We start from the raw sequence: 24,674 nt of genomic DNA, 5'->3' as shown, positions 1-24,674 counted from the left end.
GGCATCTGCTGTTGCCTCGGCCTGTTAGTAAATGACAAAAAATCCATGTTAGTTCTGGTACAGAGTATAGAGTTAATCGGATCAGTGTTCGACTGGACCTGCACCAGGGCATTCCTGCCACTGGAGAGATTCAGGGCACTGACAAACCTCATTGCGGAAGTCTCCTCATTTCCCCTAACCACAGCCAGAGTTTGCCTGCACCTACTAGGTCACATGGCAGTGAGTTGGTTTTGGATGCCTCAGACCTTGGCTGGGAGGTGCACCTCGGCACCCTCCAGACCCAAGGTATGTGGTCCCCAGAGGAAACAATGCTACATATAAACGTCAAAGAGCTCAGGGCGGTGCACAGTGCATGCATGGTCTTCCTACCTCATCTGTTGGGCAAAGTGGTCAGAGTCCTGATGGACAACACAGCCTCAATGTTCTGCATAAACAGACCAGGGGAAGTGTGATCCTCAGCACTCTGCCAAGAAGCATTCCATCTTTGGGACATCTGCATTGACCATGGAATCCACCTTGAAATGTGTCACCTTCCGGGTGCCAAGAACATGCTAGCAGATCACCTAAGCAGGAACTTCTCTCACCACGAGTGGGTGCTCCACCCAGGGGTAGCCGACACGATCTTCCAGAGGTGGGGAACTCCCCAAGTGGATTTGTTTGCTACTAGGCAGAACAGGAGGTGCCACAGGTTTTTCTCCAGAAGGGATCTGGGAAAGGGCTCCCTCTACGATGCCTTCCTCCTGCTGTGGGCAGAAAGCCTGATGTACATGTTCCCTCTGATTCCGCTCATCAGCAAAGTCCTAGTGAAAATCAAGAGAGACAAGGCACAGGTTATCATGATTGCCCCAGCATGGCCTCTCCAGCACTGGTTCGGGATGCTATCGAGCCTGTTGGAGATTCCTCATGCCCCCTGCTGAACCAACCAGACCTGGTCGACTCTTGCACCCCAACCTCTCGTCCCTCCACCTCATGGCTTGGATGTTGCGTGGCTGAAACCTGAGGAACAGACCTGTTTGGAAGTGATCCAAAAGATCCTCCTTGAGAGCAGGAAGCCCTCAACTAGACAGACTTACCTGGCAAAGTGAACGAGGGTCTCCCACAGGAGGGCCAAATGGGGCATCTCTCCTTTTGCATTCTTCGGTGCAGTCAATCTTAGACTACCTGCTTCATTTGAGGAACCAGGGCCTGGCACACTGCTCTGTCAGGGTGCATCTGGCGGCCATTTCCACCGTTCATCCGCCCATCCAGGGGCAGACGGTGTTCTCCCATGACTTGACGGTCAGGTTCCTCAGAGGTCTCAAAAGACTCTTTCCTCAAGTTCGGTCCCCAGTTCCTCAGTGGGATCTCAACTTGATTCTGTCAAGGTCTTTTGCCCTAAGCCCCATGAGACTAGTGAAGAGAGGTGCCTTCACCCTTTGGACACAAGAAGGGCTCTGGCTTTCCACCTAGATCGGACAAAGACTTTCCGTAAGTTGACTCCGCTTTCCATCTCTACAGCTGATAGGATGAAGGGCCTCCCGGTGTCCATGCAGAAGATTTCTAACTGGATCACCTCTTGCATTCAGACCTGCTATGAGTTGGCGGGAGTCCCTCCACCGCCGATTGTCAGAGCCCACTTGACCAGAGCGCAGGCATCTTTGGTGGCCTTCCTGGCACATTTTGAGCTGTGATGTGGTCTTCGGTGCACACGTTCACAGCATCACTCAGCATGCCAGAGATGATGCTGGGTTTGGCAGAGCAGTGTTGCAATCTACACGTCCATGAACTCCTACCCACCTCCGAGGGGTACTGCTTGGAAGTCACCTAAGTTGAATGGACATGAGCAAGCACTCAAAGAAGAAAAGACAGTTACCTTTTCCATAACTGGTGTTCTTTAAGATTTGTTGCTCATGTCCATTCCACAACCCACCCTCCTTCCCCACTGTCAGAGTTTCTGGCAAGAAGGAACTGAGGGTGGGGGGAACCGGCAGTGCCCTATATACCACAGCATGTTCGAGCCACTCCAGGGCATGCCGGAGCCAGTCCCCTACAGATAGTGCTGAGGGAAAAACTTCTGGCACCAGTGCATGTGGTGAGCACACACACCTAAGTTGAATGGATATGAGCAACACATCCCGAAGAACACTAGTTATGGAAAAGATAACTGTCTTTTCTGGTGTGAGGGGGTCATAAGGCATTGCTGAAGTCTGTCATTTACATATTTTAAGAAGTATAGTACTAGAAAATACTTCAAAATCACAACTTCCTATAAAGAAGATTTACACTTTGTATTTTGAAAGACAGTGTTGTTTAGTATATTAAAAGACTGGTTGCATATTTTAGATGATAAAATACTTGTTAGCTGACTGGAGTAGCTTCTGTGCTTTAAATCAAAATGGAGAAATTAGGCAAGGGGTGTGTGTGTATGTGTGTGTATATATATACTATATATATACATTTACTATATATATATAGTAAATGAAACAATGAATTCACACTACTGTGGCTCTTTTGGGTAATGTTGATTGCTAATTTGGCTCCTGAACCTCTGAGGTCTGAATATCACTAGTCTACATTTTAAAAAGAAACTAGTGATTTGGGTGCCTCAATTTTTGGGTACTCAAATTGAGACACCTTAAATTTCAGAGGTTGGCTGCTCAGTGTTTTCTGAAAACCAGGCCTCTGTAAAGTGTCTGAAGATGGAGATCCAAAAACTGAGGCACTCTTGAAAGTTTGGACCATGGTATAAACTCTTCATTTTCAAGCTTTATACAGTATTTCCCTGAGGGCCTGATTGTGCAGTCATTACTTAGACTAAGTTCTCATTGACCTGAACAGGAGTTTGTTCTGAGTAAAAAATGTGGGATCTAGTCCTTAATTTTGAAATATGCTTACTTTCTATTATAGACAAAAATAAATATTGCTTGCCAAAATGACAAATGTAATTTTATTATGTAAATTTATTTCTGTGTATATTACCAGTTTAGCTGCATTACAAAAGGTGGCATATTGGGTTAATATTGCCTAACCTGACCTGGGTACACCTTTTCCCATAGGTAATGAGTGAAGATGAGTAATGGTCTCTCCTCTTAACTTTTGGGGGACATTAGCTCACATCACACAACTTGCACTTTATTTTCTCCAGTTTGGCACAGTAAATGTTCTCTGTTCAAGAGTTTCTTGGGACTAGAATAGGTGGGTTGTTGCAAGTTATGAATAAGGTCTGCTGGCTGAGCTGTGTGCGGAAGCCTGCAAGCACATGTCTGCATTATCTCTCAGTCTAGCTATAGTTATACTTGTCATTCATGTCAAACAGCATTACATTCACCTAAAGATTATGCTATTAATTTAATCAAATACTGAGTGATGGAACTGCATTTAAAAATGTGCAAAAGCAAATTAAATATATGGCAGATTTAACTGGTTTATAATTCAAAATAGCATCTTTAAATATTTTTAACAGATTTTTGATATTTCCTGGGATCCATATCAGCCAAACAGAATGGTTAGCTGTGGAGTGAAACATATAAAGGTAAATTAGTTTTGTTGCATTTATATTTTCATTTGTTAAAGTTTGTAAAGTCATCTGATGTCTTGAACTGCTTGCCATCTTTTCTTTCAGTAGGTGGCTTCCTGCCACCCCCAAAGCCCATGAACACTATGTAGATTTCTAGGTTTGCAGCCAATTCAAGATGATGAGGCAGATTTTCAGAAATATGAAGTGATTGCAGTGCAGGACAGCTTAACAAGCAAAGTATAAACATTTAATGTCTTAATATTTACCATTACTCACTCCCATTTTTGGCTTCTGCCCTCTCTATTCCACCAAACTGCTCATCAAGGTCTTCAGTTATCTCTTCCTAGTTAAGTCTCAATAAGGCATAACTGAAAAGGTCTGAAAGAACTGATGGAGCCCTGCTTCACTCACTGAAGCTAAGAAAATTGCAGAACCATGGATCACTTGATGATTACCTGTTCTGTTCATGCCCTCTGAAGTACCTGACATTGGCCATTGTTGGAAGACAGGATACCGAGCTAGATCGACCATTGGTCTGACACAGTATGGCCGTTCTTATGTTATGTTCTTATGAATGAGATAGGGATCCTAACTGCTCAGTCACAGTCTGGACAGGGACTACAAAGGAGGTATGAGAGGAGTCACTCCATGCTGCTGGACATCCTCTGAAGCTTTGGGAGTCAGATTTCTTAGAAATCCTTGGTTTTCCAGTCCATTTTTTGGCCCAGCTCCCTGCCTTTTCTGTACCTGTGATCTCATGGAACTGGGAAGAGAACCTGAGTACTCCACAGCTCCAGTATTTGTTCCTTCCACACAATTTTGCACAGGAGGTACTTGTGGACCTAAATACATATTTGTAAATTGCCTTCCTGCTGCCTTACTTTGTTGTCTAGTATTAAAATTTAAATAAGACCAAAATTTAAGTAAAATTGAAAGCAAAATGAAAATCCCCCCCGAAAGGTTCATATTTTGGATAAAACCTCCTTGGGCTTATGCAAAGCTTGGAGGGAAGTCTCTCACTTTGACAAAGTTTTCTGTTTTCCCACGTCTTTGAGACGCATCTCTACCAGATAGCAATTATTTCCCATGATTAGGGGTGGGAAAAACTTTAAACAGAAGTTTTAGAAAACTTGCTAATCTCTGTAGCTCTGGTGACTGAGTAATTTGAACCCCTAAACTTGCACTATTTTCAAAACTATGGGGTGGTTTTGACAGTAGTTATGCCATTTGCTGTGTTCTGCAAGCTGCTTCTCAAAACCTATCTTTAGTTAGCACCCGTGCTCTGTTTAAATGGTCATGTTAATCATTCAAACAAACAGATATAGATTAAGGCATGCCAGAAAACTATGTGTTAAAATGTTTGAGGTGTTGGATTCCCATCAAAAGATGAACAAACAATAGTCCATACTATTTCTGCATCTTAAGGTTAGAGGGATGGGATCACTGCTTGAACTTAGAGGTAGATAAAATAAATAGCTTCTCCAGCTCTATACTATAGGGTAATTACTCTGCGTTGTAAAGTCAAGATTAATATTTGGGGAGGGAGAAATGGGGAGAGTGTAGTCTTTTCTCTGAGCTTCTCTCTATTCAAGCAACCCAAACTATTTCTGAAGTGTACTGCAGCTGAGCTTTTTACTGAATGGCTAGGCTGGGTATCAAAGCCAGACCTGCAAACTTCCACATTTCTCAAAGCCTGTGTGCAATTTCAGATGAATAAGTACCATTGACTTTTAAATACATTTAAAAGATTGTGAAGAGCTTTGAGGTCTACAGATGAAAACATATTTCAGAGGTAGGTGTTATTCTTATTTTTCTTATTAATTACTTTGCAGGATCAGGTTAATTTAGCTTCCTGAATATGTAGTTAGGTGCCTAAGTTTAGCAAAAGTCTTGGCAAAAGTGACTTGCCACATATAAAGCTATCCCTAAGTGGTGCAGCAGGAGGAGCAGAGTCTGAGTTCTCTCTTCTGTAGATACTCAGTCCTGGCAATCTGTGTCCCATAGACAATTGGCCAGAGTGCCCCAGGCTGGAATGGAGTTGAGTCTGTTGCTGAGCTTGCTGTAGTCAGGATTCACAGCTGCTACCTCCTGCCTAGTCAGAAATGCTGGCCATCCACTTCAATGGGTGGGGAAGTTGGTGGGGTCAGTGTTGAAAGGGGGACAGTCCCAGTAGCAAGGAAGGGAGACACTCAGCTCCTCCCCCTGGGAGGCACCCATTGGCCAGCTGGGGGAGAGGGGTGCAGATTGGCCAACATTCCCCAGCTCCCAAGATTTAACTGGTTCAGGGACAATGTGGAGCCTCTTCCAGCTCCATTCCACCCTACCTCTCCGAACTAGGAATGGGAACCTGGCCAGACAGAAGCTGCAGGTCTAGCTGATCGCCTTTTTAGGGAGTCAGGAAGGATTTTTTTCTTCCATGGGACAATTGGCAGAAGACCAGAGAGTCTTTTGCCATCCTTGCAGCATCTTCAAGCCACAGTGGATTAAATAGGAATACTCTTACTGCCTGACTGAGGTACTGGAGTGATGGTGTTTATTTGTCACAACTTGCAGGCGGTTTCTAGTGTGGTTAAGAGAATAAAATGAACGACTCCAAGAGGTAAAAGACTGGGATTTTGGTGAAGGGCCTTGGGCTCATGTGATAGAGGCAGACCTTGTGGCCCTCAGAGGCTGAGGTCCCCACCCTGCTGCATCCTCTATCCCCCTCATGGGTGCTGGACTCAGAGAGAGCTGAGTCCTGGGGGTAGGCTGAGGAGAGTCACCCTGAGTTATGGATTATATGGTAAGGAGGTCTATAACCTCCTCATTGGAGCCAATTAAATGCCTGGTATAGGTGAATATTGGTGATGGACAAGTAGGGCCCTGCCCTTTTGTTAAAGTTTAATAAAAGTTGCAGCCTGCCGCTTTATTCCATGCATGTTTTTGTCTTCATTTTGCTGCTGTGTCCACATTAATATTCCCTGCTGGGGTGGAGGCTGCACTGGATATGCCACCTCCTGCTGAATTATTTTGCTAAACTGTTGTTAGTGGGGCAGCAGTTATGAGTTCTAATAAGTCTTAAGCTAGGTATAATTTTCTGCCTCCCTTTTTTCCCTCTACAGCGAACCAAAAATTACGGTGGGGAGTATAGTGTTCCCCAAGTTTGAAAGCTGTGTGGAAAATGTTCCCCTTCCACACCTGTAATTAGGCCTATGTTAAAAAGATATGGAAATTGGAGGTGGGCCCCAAACCAAAATCCTTGATCCAAACAATTTCAACTCTAAGGAAGTTCATGTCAAGATCTGAATTTTGTTATAAATGCCCAAAGCATGTTCTTAATTTGTCTCAGATTACAATCTAATGGTTATAAATGGCTCATCGTTTTGTCTTTCATGACTTCCTATCAGCACATACTACTGTTGGGCCAAATTCTGAGAGTCTTACCGATCCTTAATCAGGCAAACTGGATGGGAATTTTACATGAATAAGTAATAAGAGAAGATCTCAGGACTTGGTCTTTAGTTTTATTTATTTTTTATTTCTACAGCCCATAGGTATGTATGGAGCTCTGCAAACAAATAAGACAGGTCCCTTGTTTAAGAAGATTCCATTCTATCACATATCATGCATGAAAAGGCGACAAAGTGAGGGTGAGGTTATTAGAAGAATGAGGGTAATAATAATAAAACACCATGAGTTATTTTTCAGTTTCATACATACACACACAAAAAACTGAACTATCACATTGTATATGTGATCTTCAGATCTACTGTGGTAGTTTTCCATTCTTTATAAATTATTTGTAGCATGATGGAACAGTCAGTTAAGAGGCAAGAGTGTCTAGCTCAGTTACTGAACAATACGGAGATATGTCTGTAAGATCTGCAGACTGATGTCAAAACCAAAAATGCTGCAGAGACTTCTCTTCATGTATCATTTACATTTAATAGTTTTGGACGTTGTGTGGAAATGCACTGACAGCAAAAAGAGGAATATTTGGCAAAACAGGAGATCTCCAAACTATCCTTTGCTTAGCATGTGCAAAAGAAGATGTCACGTACTCTGGTGCTTTAAATGGAGACGTCTATGTTTGGAAAGGGCTAAACTTAGTCCGCACAATTCAAGGAGCTCATAGTGTAAGTTGTGTTTTTAATTCTAATTTATGAAAATTAACCTTGTTCACTGAATTGAAGAACTGTAATGGATCTTTGATATTTCAATAGATTATAATCTGTGTCAAATCATAACAGAATGTATAGTGTTCAGTAAGACTTTATGAATTGTTCACTTTATACTCTGATTATGTAGGTATTTAAGTGTTAGCTACAGTATTTTGTTCTACTGACAGAATGCTGCTGTTGTTTGTTTGTTTGTGTGTAGTTTTGACACTGCTTTCACTGAACAGACTTAAATGTAAGGTATCATCTTGACAGATTTTAAAGTGGCTTCAGTTCTGAATAGACTAATTGTATAAACATATATTCTAATGCGCTAGTCTTATTTAAAATAGGATTCCCAATATTCCATACCAAGGTTTTTCATAAAAATGAGATCTTAAGCATAACAAGCATCTTATGTGTTTTTCTCATTAATCAAGGCAATAAGAACATGAGCAAATCTGCTTTACAGTGGAGTTCCTCTTTGGCTTGCTCACATAACATGGACATTATTTAAAAAACTCTCATTAAATACTAAAAATGTAATTTGAAGCAAACAAAAATCTCAATCTATTCAGTGTAGATGAACATTGGAGCTAAAAAATAGCAGAGGCATATTTTACTACTGTAAATGTTTATTTCATATTCCTAAACATTCAACTTTAGTACCTTAATTAGATTACATATGTTCGTGTTACCTTTTGTAACATGTGGATAGGGATTGTTTCCTTAGAGCAGTGTTATAGATCCCCTGGGTAGCTCTTATAGCATATTTCTTGAACCTTGGTAGAAACAACAATTTCGTTATACAGTTGTTGCTGAGCCTCAGTAGTTATGAGCCTAAGAAAAACACAGCTTTGCTGACATTGTATGAAGAATCACAGTAATATTCAAAAATAGAGTTCCATCATGGAATGGGCTACCCAAATACCCCAGGGGAACCTGGTTCAATACAGAAATACTCCTCCCCCCAACCCCGAGCACACACCCCTAGTTGTCACCTACCACCCATCACTGGAACCCATATTATCAAACACCTACAACCCATATTTGATGGGGACCCCACCCAGAAATAAATCTTTCCTGAACCCACTCTTCTGGCCTTCAAATAACCTCCCAGCCTTTCCAACCTCCTCATCATACACAAGCTCCCCACAGACCAGGACATAACAACTCAAAGGGGCACCAGACCCTGCCAGAACAACAGATGCAAAACTTGCAGATATATCTTCCACTACTACAATGATAAAAAAAAAATCCCACAACACACCTTTCAAGATTCATGGGCTCTACACATGCCTATCACAACATGTAGTGTATCTCATTTAGTGCACTAAATACTCCAATAACAACTATGTGGGTGAACTTGCACAGAAAAATGATAAAAGACAAAAACATCATTTCACCCGTGGGTGAACACTTTTCACAAAGCAATCGCTTTATATTTGACCTATCAGTCCTCATCCTCAAAGGAAACCTGCATAACACTTTCAAAAGATGAGTCTGGAAGCTTAAATTCATAACTTTGCTAGCAGGGGCGGCTCTAGGATTTCCGCCGCCCCAAGCAGGGCGGCACGCCGCGGGGGGCGCTCTGCCAGTTGCCGGTCCCGCGGCGCCAGTGGACCTCTCGCAGATGTGCCTGCGGAGGGTCCACTGGTCCCGCGGCTCCGGTGGACCTCTCGCAGATGTGCCTGCGGAGGGTCCACTGGTCCCGTGGCTCCGGTGGACCTCCCGCAGGCATGCCTGCGGATGCTCCACCGGAGCCACGGGACCAGCGGCCCCTCCGCAGGCACGTCTGTGGGAAGTCCACCGGCGCCGCGGGACCAGCGGACCATCCGCAGGCATGCCTGCGGGAGGTCCGCCGGAGCCGCCTGCCGCCCTCCCGCGGGACGCCGCCCCAAGCGCGCGCTTGGCGCGCTGGGGTCTGGAGCCGGCCCTGTTTGCTAGACACTAAAAATCATGTGCTAAATAGAGACACTGGATTTATGGCTTATTACAATAATCTATAACCTACTAATGGCCACTTCATCTTGAATGATCCCTTGAAATATGTGTTAACTATTTATGCTAAACAACCTGTTCCATCTTGTACTTAGTTGTGACACTCTGATTTAAGTTTCCCAAACCTCATGAAGACCTCTATGTAAGTTTGAAAGCTTGTCTGTCTCACCAACAGAAGTTGGTCCAATAAAAGATATTACACTAGAGACAAGGTGGGTGATACATTAGTAAGCATTCTAACAAGTACTGTAAAAATATTTCACTGTAGAACAACATGGTAATCCATAAATTTTGCCTTTTTTAAAAGTGAAAAAACAATTCAAACTACAGTAGATACTTTTTGTGCCAACAAAAAATGAAATTCACACTCTTTCAGTTTATATCAGATTCCAAATGATGTCTGAACTGAATTCATGAAACATTGTCTGAGCCATCTCTTCACCTGTAAGAATATTTGTGTCAATTGTTTGCTTGTTTTTGTTTATTCTGGGTGACAATTTATTGTCAGTGTCCCATCGTTTACTTAATACTCTTTTGAAACAACATTCATTAAATTTAATTTATATGTACGCTATGTGTATGACATTTATACAAAAGTTCCATTATAATTCACAATCAATGGATTGGTAAGAGGGCACTTGAAATAAACTGTCACCTGTGTGTTTGGTTTGTTTTCTGAGTGGAGAGCATCTTGTCTTTTAAACAGTATCATCTAACAGTTCTTAACAGTTTGGCCTTTAACAAGAGCATACTCAAACACACTTGGATTTGTTTTTATGTTTAAATTGTTATCAACTTTCAAAACTATTATACTATTGATTAACAGGCTGGAATTTTTAGTATGTATGCTTGTGAAGAAGGTTTTGCCACTGGTGGGAGAGATGGTTGTATTCGGTTATGGGACACTGATTTCAAGCCAATAACTAAAATTGATCTCAGGGAGACTGAACAAGGATACAAAGGTAATACGATTATTTGTCAGTGGATTTTGATATATTTGGATAATGGATGTTACATTTTAATACAATATAAAGTTTTAATGCCTGTGCATAATGCCTTATGAATTTTACCAGACTGGATATATACAGATTTTTAAACAATTATTTTGTTTGACAATGTTTTTTAATATCTTTGAGCAGTTCTCATATTCCATAGTAAAAATAGAAGGGTGTTTTGTCATCTTTTTTCCATGCTGTGAAAGTTCAGAACATGATCTACAAAGGTACACTCATCACAAAAGTGTGAGAGTGAGGTTACTCATGCTTTCTGAGCACAAGAGGGGGGAAGAGAGGGGAAAACAGTCATTATGACTCTTAATATTCAATATTTTTCTGTGAGTGCTTGTTCATTTCCATTCCATGTTAGGTATGTGCCCACCCTGCGTACCGTTACCGGAGATTTTTCCCTTAGTGGTATCTGTTGGGCCAGCTCTAGTGCCTGCTGGAGCTGTGCACTCGTGTGCTGGTATAAGGGGCACTACTGGCTATGCACCCTCTCAGTTCCTTCTTACCACCCATGAATGTTGCTGGAATGACCCTTTTTGCTTCAGCAAGATTTTCTTCCCAGTGTTTTTTGGACTCTAACACTTCATTCTTAGTTATCATAGTTTAGTGTATATAGTTTTTGAAATTAGAATTAATGTACATAATTAGCTCCTGTCGTTGAGGGACTCCTTTGCACCATGGGCCAGGCATGCCTCAGTCCCCAGGCTTCAAACCTTGTGCATCCTGTGGCAAACCTATGCTTGTGAGTGACCCACACTCCAGCTGCTTGAAGTGCTTGGGGGAAACTCATCTGAAGGATAACTGCCAGATCTGTCGGGACTTCAAATCCCACACTAAAAAGGACAGACATTAGGCTGAAGGCTATCCTCATGGAAGCTGCCCTCAGATCAGAGCAGAGCCACTACAATTTGTTGCTGAGCACTTTGGTGTGAGTGCGGAGTGCTCCTCTGGCACCAAGCGGGTCACTGGCCAATGCAGTGGTCTTACTGGAACCCCTGGGGTTTTCCCCCGGCACCGGGTCCTCCCTCTCATTGCTCCTACTCAGTGGTTTCCAAGAGACAGGCTGTCCTTCTCAGTCAGCACTGGACCTGACCCCAGTACCGATGTTCAGGAGCTGGCTCCAGTGGATGTCATTGGGGCTGAGGAAGAAGAGGGAGCCCATCCTCTGGTGCAAGCCTCCTGCTTACCCTCTCCAGATGAGGCTGTCGTGGGACCAGGTGTCTTCTTCCACAGAATGATTTCAGGGCCCATTGGAACCTTTTGAAGTGGATTGCTGCAAATATGGGTCTGGAAATTGAGGATCTTAAAGAGACATCACACAGCCTTAGTAATATCCTAGCTGCAGCAGCTCCAGCCAACGTGGCCTTACCCATCAATGAGGCTGTGATGGGGCTGGTCAAGGCCCTGTGGCAAACTCCTCCTTCTTTGCGCCTCACCTCAGTTTGGACAGAGAAGAAGTATTATGTGCCAGCGAGTGGGTGTGAATACTTGTACTTGCCCCCCCGCCTCCCCCAGTGTCCCTGGTTGTGTCTGCAGTAAACGAGAGGGACAGGCAGGGCCAGTTGAGCGCTACCCCTAAACAAAAAGAGGTGAAGAAACTGGACCTTTTCAGAAGAAAGGTTTATTTGACAGGTAGCCTTCAACTACGTATCTCTAACCAGCAAGCTTTGCTAGCGAGATAGGATTATAATCTGTGGGACTCCCTGGCTAAATTTAAAGACTCCCTGCCCCAAGATTCAAGGCAGGAGTTCACTGCCCTCTTGGAAAAGGGAAAGAATATGGCCAGGACCTCTCTCCAGGCAGCTCTGGATGCAGCTGACTTGGCAGCTGGAATAATGGCCTCTATTGTCACCATGAGGCATTCTTGGCTCCAGTCCTTGTGGCTTCCTCCAGTCCATTCAGGACCTCTCCTTCAAGGGCTCCTCTCTATTTTCAGAGCAGACAGTCATGAGATTTCACAGCCTGGTGGACTGAAGGGCCACCCTATGATTCTTAGGCCTTTATGCTCCATCAGTTTCCAGGAAGCACTTTGGACCCCAGCAACCTCCTTGTTTCTAGGTGTCTCCAAGACAAGAGCCCACAGAAGAAAAGGGAGAGGTTATAATCGGCACCAACCACTCCTGTCTATCTCAACCTCCCTGTCGGGATCTCAGAGGTACTCTGGGGGGTTCAAGCAGGCCTTTTAAAAGTATGCCAGAGGGCGCTATATCGTCACCCCTTCAGATCCATCTCCCCTTTTATTTTTGGACTATCTGTCTCACTTCAGCCCAGCATAGTCATACATTGGACTGTAGGGCTCTAAGTACAGTGACAATTGGCTATACCCTTCAGTTTTTATCCCCTCCCTCCCACAACCCCCTTCCCATGCCTTTTCAGGGACCCTTCTCATGAGCAACTCCTTGTCCAGGAGGTGCAATACCTCCTACAAATGGGGGCTGTGGAGGAGGTTCCACAAGACTTGAGAGGAAAGGGGTTTTACGTCCGATATTTCCTAATCCCAAAGGCCAAAGGTGGCCTCCAGCCCATTCTGGACCGGCATGGCCTCAACAGATACCTCCCTGGATCCCAGAGACTGGTATGCTGCCCTTGACTTAAAGGATGGATACTTTCACATTTCTATCTTCTGTGGCAACAGAAGATTTCTCAAGTTTGTTGTGGGTCAGCACCACTACTAATTCACCGCTCTTCCCCTCGGCCTATCGGCGGCCCCCTGGGTTATCATGAAGTGTATGGTGGTACTAGCAGCCTTCCTCAGACGGTGAGGCATCTACCCATACCTTGATGATGGCTGATCAAAGGTCGGTCACAGGCTCAAGTTCAGAACAGCATTAGCACAGTCCAAGCCACCTTCCAAGAGCTAGGCCTGCTGATAAACGAATGGAAATCAACTCTTAGCCTGGCTCAGGGAATAGAATTTATTGGGGCAGTGCTCAACTCAACCCAAGACAGGGCCTTCCTGCCAGAGGCCTGATTCCAGACCATGTTGGACCTGATATCCAATGTCATGGTCCACCCAATTATGACAGCTCAGGTTTGCCGCAAGCTACTGGGGCACATGGTGGCATGTACTAACATGGTTCAACACGCAAGACTGCACTTCTGTCCCCTCCAGATGTGGTTAACATCAGTATATTCCTTGAGCAGACAACATTTAGATTCTGTGGTTTCTCCCCTAGTCTTCACCTCCCTGGAATGGTGGAAAGACCCAAGATCGGTAATGATGGGGGTGCCCTTTGTTATCCCTCAACCATCAGTAGCTTTAATCTTGGATGCATTAGAACTGGGATGGGGAGCCCACCTCAACAATTTCAGGACTTGGGGCCTCAGGGCCCAAGAAGAAGTCCCTGAACATAAATGTCAGGGAGCTCAAGGCAGTACGCTTAGCTTGCCAAGTGTTACTTCCCTAGCTCTCAGGTCAGGTGGTGCAAGTCCTGACAGAGAATACTGTGACCATGTTCTATATCAACAAGCCGGGAGGGGGCCCTATCTTTGGCCCTGTGTCAGGAGGCCATCCATCTATGGAACTTCTGCACAAAGCACTCCATTCATCTTGAGGCGTCACATCTCCTGGGAGCCTGAAATGTAATGGTGGATCACTTCAGCAGATCCTTTTCCTCTCACCATGAGTGGTCCCTTCACCAAGAGGTTGCCAGGTTCATATTACAAAGGTGGGGGCTTCCCCAAGTGGACCTGTTTGCTACCACAGGAAATGCCATCAGTTTTGCTCACTGCATGGGCACAGCTCAGGCTCCTTCTCCAACTCTCTTTTTCCCATGGTCAGATCTCCTATTCTACACCTTTCCCCAATTCCTCTGACTCACAAGTTCTTCCTAAAAGTTAAACAGGACAAGGTGAAAGTTATTCTTATAGCCCTGGCATAGCCATGCCAACACTGGTCTGGTATGCCCCTAGATCTGTCAGTAGCATCTCAAGTCTTGCTCCTACTACATCCAGACCTAATTTCACAAAACCACGGTTGGTTGCTTCACCCAAACCTCATCTTGTTGCACCTAATTTAATGGATACTCCACAGCTGAACCCAGAGGAACAGGCTTGCTTGGAGCAGGTCCAGCAGGTCTTGCTAGGTAGCAGAAAGCTATCCACCAGGGCTACCTACCTAAATAAATGGAGATATACCTATCTCATAGAACTGGAAGGGACCTTGAAAGGTCATCAAGTCCAGTCCTCTACCTTCACTAGCAGGACCAAGTACTGATTTTGCCCTAGATGGCCCCTTTAAGGATTGACCTCACAACCCTGAGTTTAGCAGGCCAATGCTCAAACCACTGAGCTATCCTTCCCCCCAGCCAAGTAGAAATGCTTCTTGACATGGGCATCTTAATGAGCTCCCTCTCTGTCTCAATCTTCCCTGCAGTCTATCTTGGACTACTTGCTCCACTTAAAGCAGTAGAGCCTGGCCCTTGTGTCTATCAGTGTGCACTTAGCAGTTATCTCAGCCTTCCACCCACAGTGAACAGCAGGTCAGTGTTCTCCCATGAGATGAGGGTACAGTTTCTCAAGGGGCTGGAGAGGCTCTATCCTCAGGTCTGCAAGCCTGTCCTCCCATGGGACTTAAACCTGGTTCTGTTGAGACTCATGAGTCCCCCCTTCAAGTCACTAGCATCGTGTCCCCTGCTTGCTTCTCTCTTGGAAGATTGCCTTCCTGGTGGCGATCATCTCTGCCAGAAGGGTCTCTGAAATCAAGGCCCTTACATCAGAACTGCCTTACATGGTGTTCTTCCAGAACAAGGTACAACTATGCCCTCACCCAGCCTGCCTGCCAAAGGTGGTGTCACAATTCCATAACAATCAGGCCATTTTCCTGCCAGTATTCTTCCCGAAGCCTCACAAGAACTCTGAGGAATGGCAGCTTCACTCATTGAACATTAGGCATGCCCATGCCTTTTATATTGAGAAGACTAAACCCTTCTGCAAATCCATGCAACTCTTTGTAGCAATAGTGCAAAAGATAAGAGGGCTACATGTGTCAGCCCAGAGGATCTCGTCCTGGATAACTGCCTGTATTCGGGCTTGCTATGAGCAGGCAAATGCCCCACCTCTGGCCATCTTAACTGCTCACTCCACAAGAGCCCAGGCTTCGTCAGCAGTGTTCCTCACACAGGTCCAGGATATCTACAGGGCCCGCAACCTGGTCATCTGTACATACCTTCACATCTCACTATGCCATTAACCAACAGGCCCGGGATGATGTCAGTTTCAGAAGAGTGGTGTTGCTGTCAACATGTCCATGAACTCCAAGCCCACCTCATGGGGCGTACTGCTTGTGAGTCACCTAACATAGAATGGACATGAGCAGGCACTTGATGAAGAAAAAACAGTTACTAACCTTTCCATAGCTGTTGTTCTTTGAGATGTGTTGCTCATGTCCATTCCACAACCCACCCTCCTACCCCTGTGTCAGAGTTAATAGCAAGAAGGAACTGAGAAGATGCATGGCCAGCAGTGTCCATGAGCACATGGCTCCAGAGGGTGGCCCAATGGATACCACTAAGGGAAAAATCTCCAGTGACAGTGCACACTGCATGCACGCACACCTAACATGGAATGGATATGAGCAACACATCTCGAAGAACAAGATTTGGAAAGGTTAGCAACTGTTTTCTTTGAGATGAGATATGAGGAGCTGGTTTATAGCACAGTCTTTGCAGTGTATCTGGGAGTGTTTAAAGCTGGTGATGGAGGGAACACACTACATATTTTTTTAAGATCTACATTTTAAAAAGGTTTCAGAGTAGCAGCCGTGTTAGTCTGTATCCGCAAAAAAAACAGGAGTACTTGTGGCACCTTAAAGACTAACAAATTTATTTTAGCATGAGCTTTCGTGAGCTAAAGCTCACTTCTTCGGATGCATAGAATGGAACACACAGACAGGAGATATTTATACATACAGAGAACATGAAAAGGTGGAAGTATGCATACCAACAGGCAGAGTCTAATCAATTGAGATGAGCTATCGTTAGCAGGAGGAAAAAAAACTTTTTGAAGTGATAATTAAGATGGCCCATAGAAGGTGTGAGGAGAACTTAACATAGGGAAATAGATTCAATTGGTATAATGACCCAACCATTCCCAGTCTTTGTTTAGACCACAGTTAATAGTATCTAGTTTGCATATTAATTCAAGTTCAGCAGTCTCTCTTTGGAGTCTGTTTTTGAAGTTTTTTTGTTGCAAAATTGTCACCTTCAAGTCTGTCACTGAGTGGTTAGAAAGGTTGAAGTGTTCTCCCACTGGTTTTTGAATGTTATGATTCCTGATGTCAGATTTGTGTCCATTTATTCTTTTGCGTAGAGACTGTCCGGTTTGGCCAATGTACATGGCAGAGGGGCATTGCTGGCACATGATGGCATATATCACGTTGGTAGATGTGCAGGTGTACGAGCCCCTGATGGTGTGTCTGATGTGATTAGGTCCTGTGATGGTGTCACTTGAATGGATATGTGGACAGAGCTGGCATCGGGCTTTATTGCAAGGATAGGTTCCTGGGTTAGTGTTTATGTTGTATGGTGTGCGGTTGCTGGTGAGTATTTGCTTCAGGTTGGGAGGCTGTCTATAAGCGAGGACTGGCATGCTAAAATAAATTTGTTAGTCTTTAAGGTGCCACAAGTACTCCTGTTTTTTTTACATTTTAAAAAGTGAACTTTAATTTCGGGTTCCCAATTTGAGACAACTGGAGTCTGATATTCACGGGGGTTGAGCACCTGAAAACCCTATTAGACTGATATGGAGCTGTGGATACTCAGCACGGTGAGTATGCACACAAAAATTGAGGCCCACTACAAATTAGAGGCTGCTTTTGAAAATTTTGACCATAGTATTTCTTGTGTCTAAATATGTTTCCCACAATTTTATTGGAGACATTCTGCCTGATGGAGGCAAGATGCCTCCACCCAATATCTTATCTCTCTGGAAACCAATTATACCTTTAAAACTTTGATTACAATAATTGAATTGGTGCAGAACAAAAAATAAAGAACAAACTAATTCAGCACAGTGAAATGATCTTTGCAAACTGCATTCAGACCAACTTCATTCTTAGATTCAGTCTTCAATCAACTCTAACTGCAACTGTTACCAGTTGACACTCTTTTAAACTTTACACCTCAGAAAGTTTCACACTTGAAAGGTGCTGCAACCACAGAGTGTTGCCACAATTATTAAAGCTCCATATGCCATACTCCTCTCCTTTAATTTTTAAACCATAGATTTATGCCTTGATTTGCATAGATGCTGAGCACCCATAGTTTCTGTTGAGGCCAATGGTCACTATAGTTACACAATATCTCTGAAAGTGAAGCCATTTTGTCTTCTGGAAGGTATACAATTCCATTTTGATTAAGGGTGTTTGTTGGGACAAGCAACTGTCACATACTCCTCCAGGTCTTAATTTACATTTTCAGAATCACCTTCTATATTAACATTATTATTGGAATCATCAGCAGGCCAGTAAGAAGGATAACAATTTTTTTTCTTAGAAACCATATAATTATTATCAATGTCAATACCCTTTCTATTTTCTGAAATTGTATCTTGTAATAACTGGTCAGTATGTTTGTTTATTTTTTCTTTATTTTACTTCAACCAGGTATGTCATTCATCCTGACACTTGTAAAATGTATATCTATATGTAAAATGTATATCTAGACATGCTTCTGACAAGCAAAATGCCTGCTGTCACTGCTATATGGTTGCTCCAGCAAGTCCCCTTAGCATGTTCTCCAAGTTCCCATCTAGTTCTCAGAGCTCTGTATGCATACTTTTTAGTCTTCAAAGCTCTCAAATGGACCCTGACAGCAAAGTATGTTTGCTGACACAATTCTGGTTTCATGCATTTTTGGCAGCCGTATTTTAATGACTAATGTCCATTTCTACAGAAATAATCTGTAGAAACTATTAGTATTTATATCAGTTTATGATCAATTTCTGAAGCACTCAAATTTCAAGAAACTTTCTAAAAAACTGTGGAGGAAAAAAAAAGATGAATGGGCAAGTCGTGACCTCTTTGACAGATCTGGTCCTGAGAATTCAATAAGGCCAAACTCTGACATAAAGAAAAAACAAAACAAAACAGAATAACCACCAAATGCTAAAACTATGGTAAAGCATTACTATATTCTGGCTGAGAACAGCCCCTCATGCAGTCTGTTTCTAATAAAAGTAAGAATGACCTATATGTAGAACTGTACATAGAAGCCATTGCTGGCTATTACAATGCATACACATAAACATTCAGCCTCCTTGGTCCCCTTGTAGTGGCCCTGTGAAGCACATTTCATATTCTGGAAAGTCTAGTATAGGAATAATACATTTCTATCCTGTGCTCTGCTTGCTGGCCATGAACTTTCTGGCAGGTGTCTGTTGTGTTTCTGAATTTACTGAGTTAAGAGAATTTTCTGCCGAAAATTATTGTTTCAAAATAATAAACAACATTAAGAAGCCATAATTTATTTATAAAGGTCATCTATTCCTAATGTGCTATCTGCAAAGACCATCTTACTGTTCTTCTGCAGGTGGTCTAAAGAATGCATTTTGATTTTGGAGTAAGTTAAGTTATTTAGCTTCCTTTGCTAAAAGGAAGAAAACTCGTATTAGAGTTGCTATTAAAATATACTTATTTGATGCCATTACCTCTACCATCTGTTAAATGTTAAAGGATACAGAACACTTAGAGGAGAGCAACTAAGTTCAGAAGAAAATTACATACCAACAGCAAAATGACAGGGATGTAGACTATCAATGCTAATTCTTACTGTCTCCTTATAAAATGAGTACAAAATTCCATTTTCAGAGGAAATAATGAGCTCAGTTTCCACTTAAAGATAAATGTGAATGTTAACATAATTCTTTTTATTAGTAAATAACAAATTAAGTGACTTCCAAGTAGCAATAAGCTAAAACTAGAAACATTTATCTAACTCTTTCTCTCCTGAGATTTTGGGGTTCAGATAAAATAGCATTTGAACCACTCATGTTTTAAATTTGTTTTTCCAAACCCTGAAGAAATTTTGTCACTCTGTACTGAGATGGCAGTGACAAAGACTAGAAATCTTACTTAAGCAAACCAGTAAATACTGAATTATGCTACAGCTATTCTATTGGAAGAAAGTGCTTTGTGTTGAAAAATTTAAAGGGGTTCTGTCCACATGCATAATCATTTAGATTAAGTAAGAAGAAATTTATCTGTGAAAACTGCTTTCTAACAATAGACAGACTACTAAAATATCAATTTAGGGCGTGAAAAAGGTTACAGATCATAAAATCCAAGCAACCTGTGGTCTTACCTCTCCCTGTCCATACCCTTTGTTGTCTGTCTTCTCATGTCCTCTTTTCTGTTTTCTCTCTCCACTGTGTCCTTTCAATGTGATGCTTCTCTCACCTGCCTCCTTTGCCCCTTCTTCCATCTCTAGCCCTCTCTTTGGTTCCTGTATTGTGACCCACTGCTGATCCATTCTGTTTGCTAGCTACGGATTTAATTTGACTAGAATTCTGATCATTGAAGCTTTGCCAGAGAGCACTTTAGACATCAGGATTCTTGTCTGTTTCACTTTGTTGATAGTGCACATAGACTCTGATCCAGTAAAACACATGCTTAACTTTAAGTGGTTGAGCAGCCCCATATAAGTCAACTGATAGTCTACATCCCTGTCAAGGTCTTGGGATTCTTCAGAACGCTAGAAATTCTTTGATGGCTTCAGCTATCTTCTGTGTGGCTCTGGTTCATTTAAGTATGTGCTTAACACTAAGTACAGGTCTGTCGCAACTTACGCGCATTTAACATGTGCGATTTCAGCTTTACGCTGAAGGGTCGGAGTCTGGGGGGCGTGGCCTTAAGTGGAAGAGGCGTGGCCTCAAGATTTAAAGGTCCTGGGGCACCAGCTGTGGCAGGGAGTCCCAGGGCCTTTAAATCACCCAGGGGGCTCCCAGCTGCAGAGGTGGCTGGTAGCCCCTGGGGCGAACTAAAGGGCCCGAGGCTCCAGCCACCGTGGAGCTCCAGGCCGCCTGGAGCCCGGAGAAGCCTTTTAAATGCCAGCCCCAGCCCGGCTGTCAAAACTGCGGGTGGGATTTAAAGGGCTCCTCTGGGCTTCCCACCGTGGCAGGAAGCCCAGCGGAGCCCTTTAAATCTCGCCCGCAGCTCCGGCGGCGCGGCCGGCGCCAGCATTTAAAGGGCTCCTCTGGGCTCCCCGCTATCCCCTTCCTTCAGTATACCAAAACTTTTCAATGGTAGAAATGCCACTGTCACAGTTCAGGGCAGTTGCACCTGTTTTCCCCCGCAGTGGTCTAGCCAAGGCACCCAATCTCAGGCATCCAGCTCTTCAGCTGTTGTCTCTCTTGGGTGGAGACACAAGTCCCTCTCCCTTCTGACCATGGTATTTTCAGGTCACATAGTTCCCTGGTGTCACTGGGTGTTTCCAATCACAGACAGGTTGACTAAGGACACTTGCTGTTAACAGGTGTAATAATTGTTACAGATATGTTACCAAACAGCACTTCCTATGCAAACCTACTTTATTCTTAAGGTAAAAAGCATTACAGAGAAAGCATATTAATAACTATAAAAGAACCTACATGCATACTAATAAACTTACCAGAGTTGACTCAAACCCTAACATGGATTCTTACAGGAGCAGTCCTTAATCATAGAATATTAGGGTTGGAAGAGACCTCAGGAGGTCATCTAGTCCAATCCCCTGCTCAGAGCAGGACCAACACCAATTAAATCATCCTAGCCAGGGTTTGTCAAGCCGAGCCTTAAAAACCTCTAAGGATGGAGATTCCACCACCTCCCTAGGTAACCCATTCCAGTGCTTCACCACCCTCCTAGTAAAATAATGTTTCCTAATATCCAACCTAGACCTCCCCCACTGCAACTTGAGATCATTGCTTCTTGTTCTGTCATCTGCCACCACTGAGAACAGACGAGCTCATTCCTCTTTGGAACCCCCCTTCAGGTAGGTGAAGACTGCTATCAAATCCCCCCTCACTCTTCTCTTCTGCAGACTAAATAACCCCAGTTACCTCAGCTTCTCCTCGTAAGTCATGTGCCCCAGCCCCCTAATCATTTTAGTTGCCCTCCGCTGGACTCTCTCCAATTTGTCCACATCCCTTCCGTAGTGGGGGGACCAAAACTAGTCACAACCAGGGCTGGCTCCAGGCACCAGCATTCCAAGCAGGTGGTTGGAGTGGCAATCTGCAAGGGGTGGCAGTCTGTGTGTTTTTGCTGCTCCAACCAACACGCCGAATTGCTGCCGCGAATGGTGGGTGCAGTATGTGCCGTTAGGGCGGCATGCGTGTTTCCGCCGCGGCGGCAATTCGGCGGCAGCTTCTATGTTCAGTGCTCACGGCAGCAAGTCGGCGGCAGCTTCTGTCTTCAGCCGGAAGACAGAAGCCGCGAATTGCCACCACGGCGGAAACGCACATGCCGCCCTAACAGCACATGGACTGCCCCCTGCCATCCGCGGCGGCAATTCGGCATGCTGCTTGGGGCAGCAAAAACAGTACAGCTGGCCCTGGACACAATACTCCAGGTGTGGCCTCACCTGTGCTTAATAGAGGGGACTAGATTCCCTCGATCTGCTGGCAGTGTTCCTACTAATACAGCCCAATATGCCGTTGGCCTTCTTGGCAACAAGGGCACACTGCTGACTTATATCCAGATTCTCATCCACTGTAATCCCCAGGTCCTTTTCTGCACAACTGCTGTTTAGCCATTTGGTCCCCAGCCTGTAGCAGTACATGAGAGTCTTCCTTCTGAAGTGCAGGACTCTGCACTTGTCCTTATTGAACCTCATCAGATTTCTTTTGGCCCAATCATGTAATTTGTCTAGGTCCCTCTCTATCCTATCCCTACCCTCCAGCGTATCTACCTCTATCCCAGCTTAGTGTCATCTGCAAACTTGCTGAGGGTGCAATTCATCCCATCACCCAGATCATTAATAAAGATGTTGAACAAAACTGGCCCCAGGACCGACCCCTGGGGCACTCCGCTTGATACCGGCTGCCAGCTAGACATTGAGCCGTTGATCACTACCCGTTGAGCCCGACAATCTACCCATTGAGCCCGACAATTCTATCCTTCAGTGCCTCTTCCAAGAAGATTCCTTTGTGGTCACCAGTTCATCACACTTTTCAGCTCAGAAAAAGCAACCAGTATTCTGGAACCTCAGTAGGCTCAGTCCTTCCAGCCCTTCCTAAGGATTGGGGCCCTCTGGGGACCAGGAGTCCCATCTGTTTGCTTGATCAGGAAGAAAGTCATGAACCAGTTTAAAACCAGTTTGTCTTTTGGTCCCTGGAGAATCCAGTTTGAACTAGTATATGCATACCTCTCCAGGGCTATGGCTCCAAATGGTTGATAAGGGAGGAAGTACAGTGACATCCTCCCTCCCTACTAGAGAAGGTACATACAATGCCACAATAACACTTACACAATTGCATTTTTAATACAATGCACCCCCAAGGTATTAACCCTAATTCAGTAAGGTTAAACTTAATTCAGTAAAATTCATTCAAGGTATTGCAGGAAATTATCAGTCTTTCACAGCCACTATACACAATCTGATCACTAGCACAGCATTTACACTTAAATCTAAATCTACCAGAGTGTTAATAGAACAGGGTTGGTCAAACTACGGCCCATGGGCCAGATCCAGCCCATCAGGGCTTTGGATCCGGCCCGCGGGATTGCCCCCCGTGGTGCTGCAGGCCCCGCGCCACTCTCAGAAGCGGCCGGCACCATGTTCCTGCGGCCCGCGCAGAGGGCAGCAGAGGGCTGCGTGCGTTGCCATTGCCTCCAGGCACTGCCCCCTGCAGCTCCCATTGGCTGGGAATGGGGAACCATGGCCAATGGGAGTTTCGAGGCAGGTACCTGGAGGCGTGGGAAGGGCAGCACATGGAGCCCTGTGCCCTCCCTCCTCCAGGGGCCGCGCAAGGATGTGGTTCCAGCTGCTTCCCAGAGCATCGTGGTGTGGGGCCAGGGCAGGCATGCAGGGAGCCTGCCCTGGCCCCGGTGTGTGCTGCTGCCACCCCTGAGCTGCTTTAGGTAAGCGGCGCTGGGCCGGAGCCCGAATCCCTCCTGTCCCCTGCCCCCCAAATCCCTGTCCTAAGCCCCCTTCCTGCACCTTACACCCCTCCTGCACCCCAACCTCCTGCCTTGAGCCCCCTGCGGCACCCCACACCAATCCTGCACCCCAACCCCCTGCCCTGAGCCCCCTGCTGCAGTCTGCACCCCCCTGTACCCCTTCCCTGAGCCCCATCCTGCACTCCACAACCCTCCTGCACCCCAACCCCCTTCCCTGAGTCCCCTCAAATACCCTGCACCCCTCCTCTGCCCCAGTCCCTTGCCCTGAGCCCGACCCTGCACACTGCATCCCCTCCCACACCCTGCACTCCCTCCAGCACCCCAACCCCCTGCACACCCAGATGTGGCCCTTGGCCCAAAAAGTTTGCCCACCCCTGTAATAGAACATCTGATGAAGAATACAGTTTCCTTCAAATATATACTAGGAATGATTGCTGTCAAGAAATTTAAAACAGGATTGGTGTAGATGTCATAAGATTGTCTACACACCCATGCTTTACTGCAATTACTGAGGATTTGTAAGGAATATCAGAACTCCATTCCCTATGCTGAATTTGCTGCCCTGCAGGAGGAGGGTGTTGTAAGACCTGAGCTTGAACCATTTCCTAGATAACTGAGGCCTGGTCTACACTAGGACTTTAATTTGAATTTAGCAGCGTTAATTCGAATTAACCGTGCACCCGTCCACACCAGGAAGGCATTTAATTCGACCTAGAGGGCTCTTTAGTTCGAATTTGGTACTCCACCCCGACGAGGGGAGTAGCGCTAAATTCGACATGGCTGTGTCGAATTAGGCTAGGTGTGGATGCAAATCGAACTTACTAGCTCCGGGAGCTATCCCACACTGCACCACTCTGTTGACGCTCTGGACAGCAGTCCGAGCTTGGATGCTCTGACCAGCCACACAGGAAAAGTCCCGGGAAAATTTGAATTCCTTTTCCTGT

At 44.8% G+C, this 24,674-nt stretch overlaps 1 protein-coding gene across 1 annotated transcript in view; it reads left to right on the top strand.

Annotated features, from left to right (window-relative positions):
* The window catches only part of EML6 (EMAP like 6), a 374,873-nt gene that overhangs the window by 114,455 nt on the left and 235,744 nt on the right, over positions 1–24,674 (top strand). Inside the window, exons 5-7 of the mRNA XM_039531367.1 lie at positions 3,443–3,511; positions 7,426–7,611; positions 10,460–10,595. Coding sequence (XP_039387301.1) covers positions 3,443–3,511; positions 7,426–7,611; positions 10,460–10,595 — 391 coding nt within the window. The remainder of the gene's footprint in view (positions 1–3,442; positions 3,512–7,425; positions 7,612–10,459; positions 10,596–24,674) is intronic.

Source organism: Mauremys reevesii, linkage group 3, assembly GCF_016161935.1.
Source record: "Mauremys reevesii isolate NIE-2019 linkage group 3, ASM1616193v1, whole genome shotgun sequence".
NCBI lineage: Eukaryota > Metazoa > Chordata > Testudines > Geoemydidae > Mauremys > Mauremys reevesii.
This window is presented reverse-complemented; position numbering and strand designations above follow the sequence as displayed.